This window comes from Sciurus vulgaris (assembly GCF_902686455.1).
Source record: "Sciurus vulgaris genome assembly, chromosome: 11".
NCBI lineage: Eukaryota > Metazoa > Chordata > Mammalia > Rodentia > Sciuridae > Sciurus > Sciurus vulgaris.
Window position 1 is genome coordinate 27,814,910 of NC_136472.1, and position 19,434 is coordinate 27,834,343.

The 19,434-nt window shown below is 51.0% G+C and overlaps 1 protein-coding gene across 1 annotated transcript in view; it reads right to left on the reverse strand.

Annotated features, from left to right (window-relative positions):
• CRY2 (cryptochrome circadian regulator 2) overlaps window positions 1-18,421 on the reverse strand; it is a 32,454-nt gene extending 14,033 nt beyond the window's left edge. Inside the window, exons 1-5 of the mRNA XM_079103031.1 lie at window positions 18,175-18,421; window positions 10,280-10,388; window positions 7,852-7,994; window positions 5,986-6,170; window positions 5,230-5,318 (exon numbers count right to left, since the gene is read on the reverse strand). Of these exons, the coding sequence (XP_078959157.1) occupies window positions 5,230-5,318; window positions 5,986-6,170; window positions 7,852-7,994; window positions 10,280-10,388; window positions 18,175-18,389 (741 nt within the window). The 5' untranslated portion in view covers window positions 18,390-18,421. The remainder of the gene's footprint in view (window positions 1-5,229; window positions 5,319-5,985; window positions 6,171-7,851; window positions 7,995-10,279; window positions 10,389-18,174) is intronic.
• Window positions 18,422-19,434: the final 1,013 nt, after the last annotated feature.

Here is a 19,434-nt window from a genome sequence, read left to right on the forward strand (position 1 = left end):
ATCCTGAAAGCACTGAACAAACTGAAATTATACAGAAGAAAAAAAAACCAGTTTCTCCTGTAAGGAACTAACTAACTCAGCTCCTGCTCTAGTCACCAGGGCCCCGAGGGCTGTTGCTGTGCGTCACAGACACCTAGGGACTTCTCACCACAGTTCCGTTCAGGGAAGGAGGGAACTCTCAACCCACTTCTGAGGACCAACAGAGTCATTCATTTTGGGGGTCATTTGTCATATATTATTGGTCTTGTCTTTTTCATCAATAACCACTGGCTCAGGAGGCTGAGGCAGGAGGACTGCAAGTTTGAGGCCAGTCTCAGAAACTTAGCTAGACCCTGTCACAAAAAAACAGAAAGCCCTGACGATAGTGCTTTATTTTCCCAACTCACTGCTGCGTGTGCTCCTCGCGGGACCTTAACAATTCTCTGGGTGGCATTTATCATTACCTCCTTCAAAGACGAGGAAGCTAAGCTCCAAGGGGCTCTGTGACTTGGGGTTACAGAGAGGTAAGAAATGTGGCCTAGCATGTGAAGGCCCTGGGTTCAAACCCCAGCACTGCAAAATAAAAACAAACCAACCCAACCACAAACAGAGACAGGGCTGGAAGGAACTTAGGCGTCTGACTGTAGATTCTAGTCTCTTCCTATTACAGCTAAAAACTGCTTTCTCTCTCAACTCCTGACACGGTTTCCTTCTTTCCATTTCCTTCTCTCCTTGATGACTGTTCCACACTTCCCCCCCACCCTCCGGCAGATAACCTTCTCGTCTTATGATAAAACAAAGGAAGCCATCAGGTGGGGTCACCTCTTCTTCCAGCTACTGAATTTCCAGGCTCACCTGCATCCCCTCCCCGCCCATGCGGCCCAGGGCCAAGGCCTCCACTTGCTCCGCAGCCCTCCCCTCTTCTTCTCTTGCACGCTCACCCTCTCCTCTAAAGAAATCTCTAAGAATGCTGGAAAAATGATCTTATTTTTCTTATTGCAAAACAGACCAAACACAAAGGACCTCTGGTACTCTGTGGTTCTCCACACTAGGCCCCCCTCCTCTACATAGCTGACCCCTCCCCAGCCCCCAACCTGCCCCCACTTTCCAGTCCACCAGGCTGGCTTCGGTCTCCACTGCTCTGCCGCACTGGTGTCCAGTCTCCTGCGATTTCCACGCCATTTGATCCTGAAGGCATTTTCTGTGCTTGTAATGTTGGACCTCTTGGCGGCACAGCGCCCTGCTGTCTGTTCCCCTGTCTCGTTTCCGCCCTTCCTTGGGCTTCAGGGCTTGCACACTCTCCTGGGTGCCTCCCAGCTGGCAGGCTGCTCCTGGGCTTTCACAGGCTTGGCCTACCTACCCAGCCCTATGTGTCAGCAGCCTGGGGTCTGGCCGAGGTCCGTTAGTTCCATGGCTCGCAGTAGCTTCTCTGCAGACAATCGCTGTGTCTGCAGCTCTAGCCAGATGGCCTCATCCGGCTGCCTTGAAGGTAATATGCTCTTTTCTTCAAACTCATCCCTCCACCGTCCTCCCCTGAGAAAATACTCTCTGGCCACCTGGCTGCCAAGGCCTCTGGCCAGCCCTGCACCAGGTCCAGTCAATTTACTGCCACACCTCCCACCTCCCATCCATCCTGCTCTCTGTTCTCTGCTGGGATCAGCGGTTAAGGTCATAACTAGACTGCACACCTGTCACGGCCAGCGACTGGCCTCCCTGCATCTGCTTTCAGTCCCCACAAATCCCCCTTCCACACGGGGCCCAGAGGGTCACACTGCTCTTAAGCACAGCCTAAGCGCACCCACACCTGGAGCTGCGCCTCTGGCCCCTCTTCTGGAGGCACCACGCTCTCTCCAGCCTGTGGGCACCACCTCATCTGAGTCTGTCCTCCCCCGCTCCCTGCTTGGCTGCCACCTCCTTCGAGTCTCACCCTCAGCAGCTAAACAGGCCCTGACTGCCCTGATCCCACCCTGCCCTTTTCTAATCCTTTTCTTTTAAATAAAATGTAGACATGGAGACCCACACAAACGTGTGGCATTCATGGCTGAACAAATTATTCTAAGGCAAACACCCAGGCAGCCACCACCAAGTTCAAGGAACAGGACTCTGCGAGCCGCCCAGGAGTTGGTTTACATGCTCACTCCAGTGCAGTTCTCCCTCCCGACAAGTGACCCCTCCCCAACTTTTCTGATAATCATTTCCTACTTTTTTTTTTTTGGTATAGGGGATTTAACCCAGGACCTTACTGAGTCACATGCTCAGTCCTTTTTTATTTTTATTTTGAGACAGGGTCTCACTAAGTTGCTTAGGGCCTTGCTGAATTCCTGAGGCTGGCCTAGAACTTTCGGTCTCCTGCCTCAATTTCCTGAGTTGCAGGGATTACTGGTGTGCCACCATGCCCAGCTGTTCCTGCATTTTTTAAATGCTTACTTACATCTTTCTACTTTGGCAAGGCATGTTTGGAAGAGATGGCTTCACCCTTTCAGCTACTGCTGGCATTTTTAAGGAGCTGCTTTTTTGCACCCACATGTGCATCCTTTGGTGCTATAATTTAGCCTTGGCCACTAAAAACTCCTGCCATATGTTATTTAAATTTCTATTAATCTACACCTCCTGTCATTTCTTTCTTTTCCTAACCCCCCCCCCCCTTTTTTTTTTTGTACTGGGGATTGAACCCAGGGGCATTTAACAACTAAGCCACATTCCCACTGACCCCCACCCTTACTTAGAGACAGGGTTTCTAAATAGTTGCTTAGGGCCTCTCACTAAGTTGCTGGCTTTGAACTCACAATTCTCCTGCCCCAGCCTCCTGAGCTGCTGGGATTACAGGCATGTGCCACCGTGCCTGGCTCCTGTTCATTTTTCTGTGGAAGAGCCCAGCCACTGGACTTATGGGATTCCTGGTGGGATTTTGGTGACCACACACCTGTGCAGCTCAACTCATCCCTGTCTGTGTACAGGTTGCAAACCAGTGGCTGACACTAGACACTGGACTGAACTTGGTTTGATCCTCTAGGAAGTCTGCAGGGAGCACATAATGCCCAACTGTCTCTCTTTATGGTGCATGATGTGTCATCACGGGGGTCGCAAAGTGGTGGCATTCTAATTCTATCACCCTGCTTCATTTTATGATCAGAATACTTTTACAGAGAGATGCTTACCCTCATCTACTAATCTAGAGGTGAAGACCAGACAGTTTGTCTTTTTTTTTGCCTTCCTTTTTTGGTAACAGCATGTGATCTTCCTAGGTCTTCCCTAATCTTAGGACTAATGGATAAAGCAAAGCCACACCCACTTTCTAATGCTGGGAGTAGGCTGTGAGACTTACTATCCCCAGTCACAGTGATTTAAGTCAGGGAAGGTCACATACCCCAAGCCAGGTCAACAAAAACACTCCTTGAGACTTTTCCTGAAGCTTTTAGAAAAGAACATACACCTTCCTCTGGTGTTACTAAACCAATGGGAAATAGGCTCTTTGCCACTGCTCAAGGAAAGCCTGCCTGAGAATGAAATAATATGTAGGAAAGCAGAGGTAGGAGATGGAGAATGCTTTCCTGATAGCATTCTCTGGACACCTGGAACCAGCTGTGCCTGAAGGCTATACCTTTGACTCCTGATTATGTTGATTCCTGGTTTTCAAAACCAAGTTGCAAACAAGAACCGATTGATATGATTCTGTTCTTTGTGCTCACAACCCTCCTGGAGCCTCTCCTTTTCTAGGCCTCAGGACACCTGTAATTCCTTGTTTAATGATCAATTCCAGTAGACTGTGCTTTTGGAGACAGACTCCATGCCTGTCTTGTTTGGCAGTCTTTCTAGAAACTAGAACATCCTCCGTGATTAGCTCGTCACTTCACATTTGGGAGGCTGACATATTTAAAGTGCACCTCCTGGACAGGTTCAACTCCTGGGTACACGGTCTTCTGTCCTCCCAGATCATAGAACAGGGCATACCCTCTGGCTACCACTGAGTCTGAATGGGTCCATGACATCAGGGTCCATGAGAGATAGGCTTTTCCAGGGATGTGGGGAGCAGGAACCCCTGACTTGGTGATCTGAGGGGGTAGGTCCTCTACAAACACTTCCAAGGTGATAAGAACCACAATCCATGAGGACATAGATTAGCTCTTTACTTTTTTAAGCCTTATTCTATTCTGCCATCCTACTTATCTCCATCCTCTGCCCCTGGGCCCGGTTTCTATCTTTAAATCAAGCCCAAGAATCTTAAAGCTCTTGCTATAGACAGAAAACGTGTCCCCTCACAGCCCTAGGACATCAGGTCTCGAATTTCAAGTCTGGGGGGCTTAGTTTTGGCCTCAACTGATAGAAACACCAAGATGGGAATATCAAGGCTGCCGGGCTCAGGGGTCTGAGGCCACAGCACAGCATTCTTCTGGCTGGGAGCTCCCTCATCCCCAGTGGGCCTGTTCCAGCCTCCATTATGATCATCTGGCTGCTGGGGAAAAATGTCCCCATCCAAAGAGGGATAGAAAAAAGTTGTAACTTTAAAAGCCCAGTCTACAAATCAGCTTCAGGACAGGAACTAGGAGCTGACAGTTCTCAGTAAGGAGAATCTTCTTGCTCCTCCAGACACAGGGTGGTGAGGGCTGTGTGACACTGTCGAGAGCGCTTCTGGAGCCTCCACCTCTTCTTTTTCCTGCCAATTTTCACTAAACTGAGAGGTGGGCTCTCTGGGTCTGAGCAAATGGAAATCAAAGCCCTGGAGGAGCTCCAACAATAGATGGGGGCTATATGACACAAAATACTGAACCTCGTGGACTATACTGGCTGGATCCCCTCCTATCAAGGGGAAGCTGTTCATGAAAGGAAGGCAGCATAAGCTTTATGATCACATAAAACAATAGCTCACTCTACTACTTCATAGCTGTGTGAACCTCAGGCAAGTGACAGCCTCTCAAAGCCTCGATTTCATAATATATAAGATGGAGAGCCCAATACCTACCCAGGAGGGCTGTTGGAAAGATTAAAGGAAATAATGCAAGCAGGTGCTTAACCCAGAAACGTTCAGCCCAGTGACCAGCACGAAGTGAAGGTAAGGACTCTACATGGCAGCTGCTAACATTGCTGCTGCAGTTATTTTGCCATCAGGATGGTTTGTTTTTTAAATTTTGTTTTGTTTCTATTTTTCAACCAAATGGAGCTAAGAGGTACTAAGGGACATGAACGTGATCCACATTCCCTGCTGTTGGGTAGCAGCATCTGCAGTTCTGTGGCTCAGAAATAGGGTCGTACCTTCCGTTCCAAGTGCTTATCCAGGCGGGCCAGAGCTTCGGTCTCTCCGCCTTGCCAGACAGCTGGGCCGAGACCTTCAGTGGGGAACCCTAGAGGAGCAGATCAAAGGACCCGAGGTCAGGCATTTCGGAAGCAGCACGGCACGCGTTGGTTCTGGAAGTGACTTGAGAACCGAAGCGCAGTTCTCGTTCTTGGTGCACTGGCACTGAGGTGACCCTCAAAGTTTTAGCGATTTCAGGGTCGTCCTGGTCTCTTCCACTGTCATTTTCTCCTTTCTCTTTCTCCTCCCTGTTCCAGCCCCTTATCATTCCAGGCAGGTGAGAATAATCCCAAACGTCCTGCCCTTGTGGATTAGCTGGTAGTGACTGTGTTTTCAGGTGCGAAAGGCTAACTTTGTTCAGATAAAAGATGGAGGTGCGGGGTGGGGGGACACGGGAAGAAGGGTGGCGTCGGTACTGAGATAATACTAGTCATCCTGGTCTCGGGAAGCCCACTGACTGCACCTGCACTGCTGGAGGTGTGAGCTAGAAACAGACCACATGTGCTCGAGCAGCAAAAAGACAAGAAGAACGTGCTCCGAAATCAACAGTGGTTACCTTGGGCTGGGGGAAGAGTGGCTGTTACTCCACCTTCGTTGTTTGGTATTTGCTGAACTTTCTATAGTAACATACATCACTTCCGCAAAGAAGAAAACACCCCGACGAGCCACCTCCCACAACAGGAAGCAGCAGCCTGGGCTGGGCAGGACATACGCACCCAGCTCCTCCAGGGAGGGCACGCCGTAGGTGTCCTCGTGGTCCTCCTGGATCTCGGCCCTGCAGCTCTCCATCTGCTGGCTGCTCACCGCACCCACTGGCTTCTTGGGCAGCTCCATGCGGCTGATGATGGCCTGGAAGCGCTTGTACGTGAGCGGCGGCTTCTGCCCGTTCAGCTCGATGATCCTGGGAGCCCAAAGCACACTGGGCATCACCCACAAAGTCCTTGGTTTTGGGTCCCAACTACCCAAAAAAGAACCCAGGCCCTGAAGACTTTGAGGATGGCTTTCCTCATCTGCTCACAGGTCCCACCCGAGTGGAAAGGAGGCAAGGGAGGCTGCATCTCCATTTTACCGAGAGGGAAACTGAAGCCCAGAGAGCTGGAGCAGGTGCCTCAGGCAATGGAGTAAGGCAGGGCCAAAGCTGGGACTCAGTTCCAGGTTCCCTGGTGTCCACACGGAGCCGCCTAAAGACAGAGACTGACCATACCTCTCTAATCACGGAAGAGACCCCACTGCCTTCCTGGCACCTGGCCTTTCTGACTGTGACCTCTTTCCCTCCTCCAGCATGAGCCTTGGAGGAAGTTCTCTAGGAGGTACAAACAAAGTCCTTTCTAGAAGCTCATCCTCCTGTCAGTCCCATGCGCTAGAACAGGGGGAGGCTGGCCGATGATCCCTAAATCAGGAACTGGGGCCGGAGCAGACAGAGACAACTGACGTTTCAAGAGTTTTGCAGTTTGCAAAGCAGCTTCCGTGAGCGGGGGACATAACTGCACTCATGCCAAGAAGGAACAACATTAGAGGGTGAGGGAGACAATGCCGGCTGCGGGGTTTGCAGCCAGATTCCTGGGGCTCTTCTGGCCAAGAAGTAGCTTATGCAAGACCCGCTGGCGGGGCGAGTTTATTTCTCTGTTTGCCCTCTCCGCTCTCCCTCCACTAATGGAGACGGGAGGTGGGCTGCTGCCTCTGCAGTGCTTCCCCCCGCCTCTGCACGTGGCCGAGGCAGAGCCCCACACTGAGCTCTTCTCCTGAGGGCCCAGCTCACGTGCATGGCTGTGTGACTCAGCCTGCTGGCAGCCAGCCCTGGGCTGGGGAGAGGGGGCAGGGAGCAGTGGTGGCTGTTGGCTTGGCAGCAGCAGCAGCAGCAACAGGAGGGTGACAGCTCTGGAAGGGAAGGGGAGGAGGTTTCCTCCTGGATGAGGGCACAGAGGCCTGTCACCAGGGCAGGAGGTTCCTCGGCAGTTACCAGTTCCCTGCCGGGCTCTCTAGAGCCCTTGAGCAGAGAGCCAGGGGAGCCCAGGGGACTCGTTCTAGGTACAGAAACTGGGCTTACAGACAGAGGTCTAGCAGGAGGACTGCTAGTTTAAGGCCAGCCTTAGGGAGACCATGTCTCAAAATAAAAAATTTAAAGGGCTCTGTAGCTCAGTGGTAGAACACTTGCCCAGCATAAGCGAGGTCCTGAGTTTCATCCCCTGTACCGCAAAAAGAAGAAAGAAAGAGAAGAACAAAGATCTGTTGGGAGGGGTCATGGGAGACAGGGCTCGGTGGGGTCTGGGGTGGCCGCTGAGGAACAGGAGAGGGAGCACGAGGCACCGTGGGACAGGAGGAGGCCAGGAGCAGATCTGTGAAGACCCTGAGTGTGGTCCTCACTGCTTCCATGGCTTGGGCCTCTCTTCACCTAAATCAGGCACAGCTCTTTGTGACCTATTCTGCATGCCCACCGCTGGCCCATACTCCAGCTTCTAGAAAATGCTGTACCTCACACCCTGGTGGTCCTATTGCTGAACCTCTCCCTGAGTTTCACTCAGCAGGGGCCCAAATCACCAACCCTCACAAGGGGCAACCTGACCCCCGGGGCCATCTCTCACCTGTCCAGGTCGTAGAGGGTGTGAGAGTTCTCAGTCACCACCTCCACCCCAGCTTCCTTGGCCATCTTCATAATGGCTGCATCCCGTTCTTTCCCAAAGGGCTCAGAGTCATATTCAAAAGTCAAGCGGGTCACCCCCCATTCCTGCAGGGAGAGAATCTGTTATGCTTAGCAATGTTTGGGAGGAGGGGGACGCTGGGCAACTTCCTACGAGGTAACAGAGCCAGTCTCAAGCCCTGTCTGAATGCGCCATAGAATAAACCAGGGACAGTAATTTGAACTAGGTGGCCAACTGAGGCTCACTGACTAGTGAGGGGAGGCCAATGGCACAGCATCGGGGAGAGGGGAGGGTGGCCCTGCGCACTTGCTGTGTCCTTGAGGGAGGAGGATCCATCGGGAAGCTATAAATACAACGCTCCCAGGGGAGCCCCCAGGCCCAGAGGGAGGCTCTGACTCAAGTGGAGAAGTGGGAGACAGAATCGCCACCTCCCACAGCTCCTCACAGCCTGCAAACTTGTGGCCTAGTTTTCTTGGAAGACTTGTGCTATGTGAAGTGTCTTAACGGTTTCCATAGCAACACTCCTGAGGCCAGCAGCAAACAGAGCTAAGAGGCTCCAGTTCCCAGAGTTGGAGAAGGAGGAGCGATCCTTAGTCCAGAGGTCAGAGAAAACAGAGCAGAGGGGCCCAGGCTGAGAAGGGAGTTCTTTTAAGTCTTCAGTCTCTGCTGCTAGGAATTTCTCTGTCTCCTAGCAACAACAGGAGAAAGCTGGCCTGCCAAAAGGCTATACAGACAACCCACAGAAAGCCCTAGAGCATGTGACTAACACAAGAAGAACACATTTCAACCAAAGTCTGTGTTGCTGGTTCCTTAAAGCTATGAACCTCAGGAGCAACTCTCCTGGCCCGGCATGATCCTGACTCAGTCCTGCCTGGGGGAGTGGGTCCTTAGTAGGGTGGGTTATCCTTCATCCAGGATAAAAACACTAAACATTTATTGAGCACTTCCTATAAGCCAGGTACTATGCCAAGCAGTCATACAGATTACATCATTAAATACTCATGACAATCCTTTGAATTATAAGAGTACTATTATTATTAAATGACACCCCCTTCCTTCAATAAGATCTCCTGTACCTTGTACTATTTTCATTATAGTATTTAACATACAGCAGTGAAATGACCCATTATTGCCAGTTTCTCCCATTATAGTGTGAACTCTCAAAACAGAAACCATGCTGTCCTTTCATCCTGTTACCCTACTATGTAGCATGGGGCCTAGTACATAGTAGTAGCTCAATAAATACACAATGAATGACTGAGTGATCAGTCTGTATCTCTGGGCTGTAACTGGGTTGGCCTGCGTTGCTGGGGGAGAAAGGAACAATGTGGAGGGATAAGACAGGCAATTTTTCTTTCAGTGCTGGAGATGGAACCCAAGGTCTCAAGTTTACTAGGCAACTGTTCTATCGTTTAGCTCCACCCCTAGCCCCAGGTATTTACAGGGTTTGGTGGGTACACAAGAGCTCTGGAATCGTGTTAGCTTCTGACTGTGGGCAAATTACTGTTTCCTCCCTTATGAAACTGGGATATACAGCACCTGCCTCTCAGGGCTGCCGTGAGGGGTGAGGTCATGCATTGAGCGTTGGGAACGGTGCTGGACTCAGTCGGCCCTCAGGGAATGCCAGCAACTACTAGTCCTGAGGGATCTGTGCGTGTGTGTGCGTAATTACGTGGGGTGGGGTGCGGGGAGATGAAGTGAGCGATGACCCACTTCTGAAGCTGGTTGGGGTGGAAGGGACATAGCAACATGTGCCGCTGAAGATGAAGGCAGTCTTCCGAGAGCCCTCTGCCCACGAATACTTTTGCTTCAACGTGGGTCTTAAATTGCGGTTTTTAAAGGCGCTGGGGGGAAAGCAGGCTCGCCCTGACATCACGACCTGAAGCGTGTGGCACCCACGTGAAGACTTCATCCGCTGCCTACCCAGGGGAGACAGTGACGCTCCCTCAGGCTGACTTTTCCCCCAACAAGTGGAGTCAAAGCCAAATGGGCAGCACTGCTCGCTAGACAGGAAGCCCTGCCCTCGGAGTCCTGGCGTAGAAGGACTCCAATAAATCTTCCTGGCTCGAGCCAAGAAAACATCTGAGGAAGCCAGTGGCATCCGGGGCGGAATGGCTGACCACATCGCATGTCTGGGCTGAGCTGGGACCCTTCCAACAAGACACTAGTTTCACGGAATTGTTTCCTTAACATGGTTTCCATTCGGCTGGTGGCTGCCCAGCTGCCTTGGCTTCCAATTGCCCCGGCAACCATTTGAGGGCCAGACCCGCCCAGCATTCCCATGTCCTCGGTCAGACTAACATCTCACGGAGCTGCCGGGGAACCCCCAGGAGCAGACGCTCCCTGTCTTCTCAGGGGCCCACATGCTCACCTTGAATAGCCTTGGGAACACGTCGGCTGGCTGTCCCCGGACTACAAACAGGCGGGAGTTCAGTTTCCTTAAACTCGTGTCCAGATCTTCCAGCGACTGCAGGAGGAACCTGAGGAGTCCACACAGGTCTTGTTAGTGACAACATAAACAAGAAGAGCTCTTTCCCAACCAGGCAGGGAGAAACTGGCCCGCTGTTCGTGTCACACCCCAGAACAGTAGGGGCCTGGGCTCTAGCCCAGGAGCGATGGAGGGGGTCAGTGCTGCCTCGGGGAAATCTGGCCATGTGACCTCAGGCAGTTACTTCACCTCCTTAGCTTGTTTTCTCGTCTGTAACATGGAATTAATGTCAGCACCTGGAGACCTGCAGAGATGTAGCACCCACAGAATTGCTAAGGAAAGTAACCAGTGTGAGGGGACGGTTGGCACGGGCCAGCACAAGGAAACCGTGGCCTGCGTGTGAGCTGTTCCAGCTGCTGGGCTGCTGTGTCCGCAACGTCCTCTGTTCCCTTGCAGCCTTGGGCGCCGCTCAGGGTTGTTGTGAAAGTCAAATGGGAGCACTGGTAAGAAAGCCACCTGAGAACACTGTGACACTGTGGCACAGAAGCAGTGAGGTCCCATTAACAGAGAAACAGATCATCAAAGCCCTGGAAAATCCCACTCACTCTGTCCAACCAGCTCCTTGTCCCTCTGCATTTGTGCTTTGACCTGTATATATTTCTACTGCCACAACCCCACACCAGCCGAGGCTAGGTCCTCTGTCCCCAGAGCTTTGTTCTCAAGTGGCTCATTCTCCAGGCCTCTGGCCACCAGGTTCTCATCCTAAGAGGGCCAGGGTCTTGTGGAGTGGGTGCAATGGGGCACACCTGCAATTCCAGTAACTTGGGAGGCTGAGTCAGGATCACAAGTTTGAGGCCAGTGTGAGCCACGCAGTGGGGCTCTGTCTCAAAATGAAAAATAAAAAGGGCTGGGGATGCAGCTCCATAGTAAAGGGCTCTGGGGTCACTCCTCTGTCCAAAAAAAAAAAAAAAAAAGGTACTTCTGTACAGATATCTTCACCTGAGTGGGCGTGTGCACAACAGTGTGGGGGCTGCAAATACTCCAGAGCCTTGCAGGACACCTGGGTCACCAGGGGAAAGGGAAAGTGACTTGTGCTGAGTGCTTTTGGCTTTATTTTTAAATTAATACCTTAACCATATAACTATGAATGTGGGTCAAAACCCAGTGACAAAATGGGGGGTACACAGTAAAAAGTGTCCACCCTACTTCCCTCCCCAGAGGCAGCCAAGGTAATCAGTTTGATTATGAATCTGTCATGCTTTCTTAAGAGCATTTCCTCACTTAATTCTCTCAAATTCAATTGTACTATCCCCATTTTATCGATGAGAAAATTGAGACGGAGAGGTTGATTGTTTACCTAAGATCGTAGCTAGTATGTGACAGAGTTAGCATAGAAATCTAGGTCAGTCGAATTTCTTTCTTTTTTTTTTTTTTTTTTGGTACCAGGGGTTGAACCCAGGGGCACTTAACCACTGAGTCACATCTCCAGTCCCTTTTTACGTTTTATTTAGAGACAGGGTCTTACTGAATTGCTTAGGGCCTTGCTAAGCTGCAGAGGCTGACCTTGAACTCATGATCCTCATGCCTCAGCCACCAAGCCGCTGGAATGACAGGGGTGCGCAACTGCGCCCAGCTCAGTTAGACTCTTAAACCCATGTTTTCTCCTCTGTGTCCCATTTCTAAACCTGCTAGTGGCGGGTCAGCACTGTTCCTCGGCTGAGATTCTGCAGCTCCTGATGAACCTCTCTCTGGGTGGACACAGCCTCACAGAGGAATTCACTGCCACACTTATCTGCCCCCAGCCTTGACAGGTCAACCTGCACATGTCATGGACACCCAAGGAGGCTGCTATCTCCCTCCTGGCATCTGCCACTCATCCTCACCATCCTTTGTCTCTGTCAACAATAAGAGTCACCAGAGCTTATTTTGAACACAATGAAACCCTGTGCCTCCCCTGCAGCACATCGCATTCCCTGACTGCTGGAGGATTACAGAGACAGGGACTATTCCCAGCTAACCTAAGCCAGCCCCCGCTGCTGCCTCTGACGTACACAACATGACACAATCCCATGGCCAATGCTGCAGGCCCACATTCCAGCAAGAGCTGAGCCCTGGGCCCAGCCCAAAACATCGCGTTAGCTAAAGAGCAGGAGGGGGCTCTCTGAGGCGCTGGCACGGGGACTCCGCCAGGCTGAACGCTGTTGCATGTACACCAGGGCTTCGCCTCTGTGAATTTCCGTTTTTAAAAAACTGATACCCTCTGAATGATAAGTGATCTGTGAGTGATAGTGACGGAGTGAGAGTGACACCCTTGTATTGGCCTCTCCCAGGTCTCGCTACTCAAGGAAAATAACCAGAGAGCCACGCAAATGCACGCAGCCACTGAACCACAGACAGAGTGCCTGGAGAGAAGTGGTGATTTAAATATTTAAATTCCACAACCCCAGGACAGAGGGTCCTCCATCTGAGGCTCCCACGAATGTCCCTGTGAGGCACTTGGCGGGGGGTCTCTTCCTTCACAGTCCACTAGGCTGCAAAGGACTTCAATTTGAAGCTATAAATAAGACTGAAATGCACATGAAATCTAGGTTCCAGAACACGTTGCAATCTGCCTTCTACAACACTTTATTTTTAGGTCTCATTTACTAAAAGGAGAGCTTCCTGCAGCATCTCCAAAGAACAGAGAGCCCTTTTCTTCTTTGACAAGAGATGCTGATAGCCAAGGCAGGAAGCAGAAGGCACAACTCTGAACCCAGCAACAAAACAGTGATAATGGTGATATCGGCAACGATGGATGAGCTTTTCAACGAACCAGGCACTATTCTACTGTTTTACACACATGGTCTCATTAATTCTCAAACAACCCCATGAAGAAGTACTTTTAAAATTTTTCTGGGAAGGTGGTACCGGGTATTGAACTCAGGAGCACCAGACCACTGAGCCATATCCCCAGCCCTATTTTTGTGTTTTATTTAGAGACAGGGTCTCACTGAGTTGCTTAGCGCTTTGTTGTTGCTGAGGCTGGCTCTGAACTCGGGATCCTCCTGTCTCAGCCTCCCAAGCTGCTGGGATTACAGGCGTGCACCACTATGTCCAGTGAAGTACTTTTATTCCCACTTTATAGAAGAGGAAACTGAGGCACAGAAAGATTAACTTGCCTAAAATCAATACCTAGTAATCGGCCAGAATTTGAACCCAGGCCATCTGCCTGGCTCAGTGTGTGTGTTCTTAACCACCAAGCTCCAGTGCTTCTGAGCAGTGAGCAATGAAGGAGCGCCACCCAGGGCTCTGCCATGAGGGAGCACCACAGCCCAACTCAAAGGCCAACTCTTCGCTCCTCGGAGTGTGGACTGAGGCTCAAAGCTGGCTGTGAATCACCCAGGAGCTTGCTGCAATGCAGAATAGCAGGCTCCATCCCAGACCTCCGCAGTCGGAATCTGCATTTTAGCAAGAGCACTGGAAATTCATTTGCGCATTAGGGTTTCTGAAGCACTACCTTAGAAAATGGGCTTGACTTCGAGTTTTAGTTTACAAGTTGCCTTTCCTTCCTTTGAATTCATTTCTGTTGAGCATTCTCTCAGAGACCCTGGTTTCTGCCTCTTCTCTGAGCCTGGAGAAACGCTCTACTTCCAACTACCCCCTCAGGGAAGCCCTGCCGGGACCCTCTGGACAGGGAGGGCTCCGGATGACTTCACAGGAGCCAAGGGACATGAGGAGGACCCCAGCAGCCCCAGCCTCCAGGCAGCCAGAGAAAGGGAGGCCACCACTACAGCACTACCTTTCAGGCTTGCCAGATGACACTTTGCATTGTACCAAAGGCCCTGGTTCAGTGCTGCCACTGGGCAAATGCTGGCAGGGACAGGTGTGAGCTTCTTTCACCAAGAGGACCCCAGGCCTCTGGGTGCTCTCAGCCCCTCCTCCTCCACGCACAGCCAGCTTGTCTTTACTCCAAAGGAAACCAGCCCTGGGCAGTGGAGGTGGTGGTGTTGGGGGCTGGCACCCCACCCTTGGCAACTCCCAGTTGAGTTCACATGGCCAAAATTCAGAGCACACAATCCTGCGCGAGAGGTAGAGCTCACCCTTTGGATTAGGCAACACGTGCAACTGAACTGCGTTACGTAAGTCCTCTAGAGCCTGAGGCAGACAGAACTGGAGAAAACCAAATTGGGATTTCCAAAAATACAGAGGACTCTGTAATTCAGTGCCTCCATGAGGCTGGCCCTTTAGAATAAAACAGGCAGATTCTTTGGTTAAGTATTTATATTTAGGAGCGACTTCTCTAGGGACAGCAGATTCTGTGTCCAGAAGTAGTTTTTCTTTTTGTTAATGGGGTGGGGGGAGGATGATAGTGAATTCTTCTTCTGGGTCCAGAGCCCCTTTGACCAAGTTCCTCTCTTTTGAACCAAAGTTTTCTAACCATAATGATGATACCATTAGCTGGCACATACTGGCTACATAGGATATTAATAGAAATCAATTTCTCCTAAGTAATTAAGAGAGCTTAAGCCCTAGGGAAAAGAATAACCTAAACCCATAATCCACAGCAAGGACTGAAATCTAAGTATCATCTGGATGAAAATATATCAATTCTTTCATCCCTCTTGAGGAAACAGAAATATGTCCTTAGCAGCAGAACAACAAAGTCCCTTGCTCAGGTGTCAGTGTGAGCTGCTCAGAGAAATGCACGTTTTCCCACCAGCAGACTATAGTCCTCAACCCTCTCTTGCACACCAGTTCCAAGGGGGAACCACCTACTTCCTACAGTACCAAGAGCACTCAGCTCCCAGCACTCACGAAGAGATTCTGGTTCTCAAGGCATCTGAGGAGTCCCCAGTTTGCCTCATTACTAATTCTGAGAGAAATGGGCTGAGAGAGAGCATATTTTATTTCTACCAACTCCCTCTGTACCGGAAGCTCCCAAAAGAGGCACAGCACAGAGCCAGGGACAAAATGATTTAAATAAAGAGTGAGGAGAATCATTGCCAACCTCTATCTCATTGCAGCAGGGAGAAAAAGGTAATTAAAAACTGCAAGGGCCTATTCTGAGTAAAATCTAGATATTGCTCACATCTTCCTTTTGTGTCATTTCTTGCTGTTGTGCCTTCTTCCAGATGTAGCAAACTGGGGCAAGGAAGGGTTGGGGATATGGTAAAGGGCTCGGCCAACTGGTGCTTGGAAAAAAATTCCTGAGTTTCATGTAGCTACAGACTTCCTACTAACACCAAGAAAAGGAGTATGCTGGCCTCCTCTGCCAAGAAACACACATATTTCTTGATTGCCTTTCTCTGTTCCCTTTTACTTTTAGAGCGTCATCCATGGTTATTTTAATCTGATTCCATCTGCAGAAAAATGCTGTGTAGGAGTCAGTATGTAGGGTGTGCGGGAAGGAAACAGAGATGGCAGACCTCGATTCATTCCCCCTTCTTATTGCTGGACCCCACCCTTCCTAGAAAGGCTTTTTCGGAGACAGCAACTCAAGCAATTGGGAGCAAGGAGGGTACACTGCAGCATGATCTTCCCAGACCACTCCCGGAATCCAGAAAGAGCCAGCAGAAGATCACCCCAGAAGACTGCAGCTATGCAGAGGCACAGCTGGCTGGAGCCAGCACTCCCCTCCACCTCCACCTGTGCACACAACAGTGCAGCTCTGCCCTCAATCCACAGGCACAGGCGACTGGCGGGGCTGGCCTAGGAGCAGGTACCACAGTCGGTGTGTTCCTGTATCTCCCCTCTTTCTTCTGCTGCCAGTGCTAATTAGACTTCCTGCCAGTGCACTGCAGCAACACACTCTGCGGGCTGCCTGGCTCGGGCCTGAGGCTCTCCAGTCCAGGGCTTCTCAAGCTTTGTTGCAATCACTTTAAAAACCCCAATTTCTAGGCCAGAACAATTCAATCAGATTTGGAGGAGGGCCCAGGCATGTTTTAAAGATCCTTAGGTGAGTCCAAGGTGCAGCTGAAATTGAGAACCACTGCTTGTCTGTCCTGCCCTCCTTATTTTTTCATGGCACTTAGTTTTCTGAAATTATGACTGCATACTTGTCTTTCTCCACTACAACGTAGGCTCGATGGGCCTTGGGAGCACAGAGGTGTGCATCTGCCTGTTCACCACTGAACCCCTAGTGGCATCTATATCAGTGCCTGGCAATAGTAGGCACTTACCAAATAATCACTCAATGAATATCTATATTACTAGATATTATATTAGTCACAGGTGGCCTGTGTCTTCAGGATTTAACTCAGGCATCTGAACTGTCACATTCCTTTTCTTCTTCACTCTCTTGAAAGGACAAACACAGGAGGGTGATCCACAAAAATTCATAATCACCTAGTTCCTAGTAAATTCAAATTTAATCAGCAACAGAGTTTTTGTTGTTCAATTTTAATCTCCACCACCACCAAGGGGCAGGTAATGTCCCCCTAAGCCCCATAAAAGAGAAACACCTTCATGATAATATAACAATGTAAGCAGGTAGCTGGTTCTATTTACTCTGCTCAGACTGGCACTCTGCCAAAAGGAGAGGGACAAAGTCTGAGGCTTGGTTTAATGTCCACGCTACAGATAGTCATTTGAGGATGTTTGTCAAACCCAACCTCCTATCTATAGAAACTGGAGCAAGACAGAGCAATAGAGCAGCCTGAAAACAGTGTGGGCAGGCTCTCCACAGGACTATCTTTAGTTGTTCCCTCTATATAAATGGGGCAGGAGGGGGCATTTAATAGATCCACTGCTAGGGGCACTCGCTCTCCTAGCAGGGCACAAGCCTTAGAGAGGAAAGAATGGTGTGCTGAGAACCACTGTATCCTGGGAATACAAACCCTGTCCATCTGTGCAATGAGGCCACGAGTAAACATCCCTTGGAAAAATGCAAACAAACCGAACCACTGCTGCAGGGCCTTTTAGTGAGTGATGGGTACACAATGTATCCAAACTCTCTGCTTCTGAATACAGGTTTACAGAGAAAACACACCAATACCTGATAATCTTTTCCCATGATTCTGGGACAGAACTCATTTCCTCAGTCATCAAGAGAGGCCCTTGATATCATGGCTCTCTTGCTCCTTATCCTTGTCACATCAGTTCATCAGAATCTAATCTATAGTTGCTCAACTATCCTCTAAATCATCTTAAGAGAAAAGGAGGAAGAGGGTGATAATTTGGTTTCTTTAAAAAAAAAAATATTGTCTAGCAAGGTCAAAGCTGTTGAAAGGATTTTCTAAAATGGGTTAAATATTGCTCTGGAGCTCAGGACACTAGCTGCCTCTACCTGAAGATAGTTTGGGGTCCTTTATCTATAATATAGGGAAGAAGACCCTGCTATAGGCCAAGATCCCTAGACACCTCCAAAGCAGGTCTGTCTGGGTGGAAGAGTGGATTCAAACAAACCAGACGCTCAGGGATGACCTTCAGCAGCCCAACAATAAGCTCTTCACTTCAGGAATGACAGCAGAAAACCCGTCCCTGCCCTCACACCACATCGCTGCCTTCGGTCCCTCCCAGAGCACACCCCTAAGTCCCCGTTCCGCCACTCACTGGCTGCAAGTCCTTGAGCCGGTCAACTCTGCGTCTCCAGGGCTCAAGGGTCTCACCTGAACAATGGGGACCGCGATGTCTGTCCCGCAGGCATGTTGTGGGGCTCGGAGGGAATGACACGCAGAGCGAAAGCGCTGTGTCGGAGGGGGAGTCCTGGACCACCGCGGGCGGGAGTTCGGTGGCCAATTATTCCCAGGTCCCGGCTTCTCGCCTCTAGAGAGCCCGCTCGGGCTCCCTGCCCCGCTTCCCCCGGGCCGGGAGGGATAGACTCCATCCCCTGGCCCCGCGAGCGCACCGGGCCACCTTACCTCCATCGGTTGATCCCCACTGAGGAGGAGGCCGCGAACCAGGGGTCGAGGATGTAAACGCAGCGCACGCAGCGCGCCCCGCGCACGGCCGCCAGCAGCGCCGGGTTGTCGTGGAGCCGCAGCCCTTTGCGGAACCAGTGCACTGAGGAGGCACCGTCCGCGCTGGTCGCCGGCATTGGGACCGTCGCTGCCGCCGTCACCACAGCCGCCGCCATCACTGCCCCGACTGCGCTGGTGGCCGCTGCTCCGCCCCTGTCGGAGCTTCGGGCCCCGCCCAGAGCCCGCCCAGTGCCCGCCCAGTGACCTATGACTCCGCCGCTCCTCTCCGTGGCCCCGCCCTCAGGGCCCTGAAGCCCCTCCGTCATTGGCTGGGCGCCTCTCGCCGTGTGATTGGTCTAGAGGCGCCGGATCCGACCACGCCCCCTCACGTTCCCACCATGTGTCGTCCCGCCCCGGAGGAGCCGGCTAGCCGGGTGAGTGACGCAGGCTGGCACTCCCAGCGGAGGTTGGGGCGTGGGCCGAGTCTCTAGAGACTCGGATCTCTTACACGTGTCCTGTTCAGGGCCTGCCTCTGGAATAGGCAGAGGTTGCTGTGACTCCCGCCAGTGACTTACAGAACCCGCGACCTGCCTTCCTGTATCAGCATCATCGACATCATGGTCTTCATAGGTCTCCTTCACCTGCCATTCATTGAGTCCAGTTTATACTCCAAGCGACATGACAGTCTCCTTACATAAACAGTCTTATTTTCTATTCTTAACTCAGCCAGTGACATTCATTCAACAAACTCCAATGAAGGAGCTGCTCTTAGTCTCATTCTACCGCTGAAGCAAACTGAGGGTGCCAAGAGTTGAATGACTTGCTCAATATCATAAAGCTAATAAGAGGATTCCACCCCGACTACCCTGCTCTCAAAGCTTCTGCTTTTAACCCAGGAAGTTATACTTTATCTGTGCTGGTCCTTGACAGTTACAACCGACAGTCTGAGAATGAGGGAGAAGTGCCCTCATGGGCACCAAGAGCTGTAGGGATTAGAGGATGTGGAGATGTGGGTTGAGATCGTAATTATGACATCTAATGAATACATTTTCTTTTAGTCTGTTTAGTACATCGAAAATGGTACCGTGATGTAAAAGCACTGAACCACATTCCACGTGGGATTCAGAGGTGTGGAGGGCACTGTTTACCCAGGCTTTCTTGGGGGAGCCAGGTGGAACTTTCTTTTTCTTCTGGAGTGTAATACAGGACTTGCTGACCGAC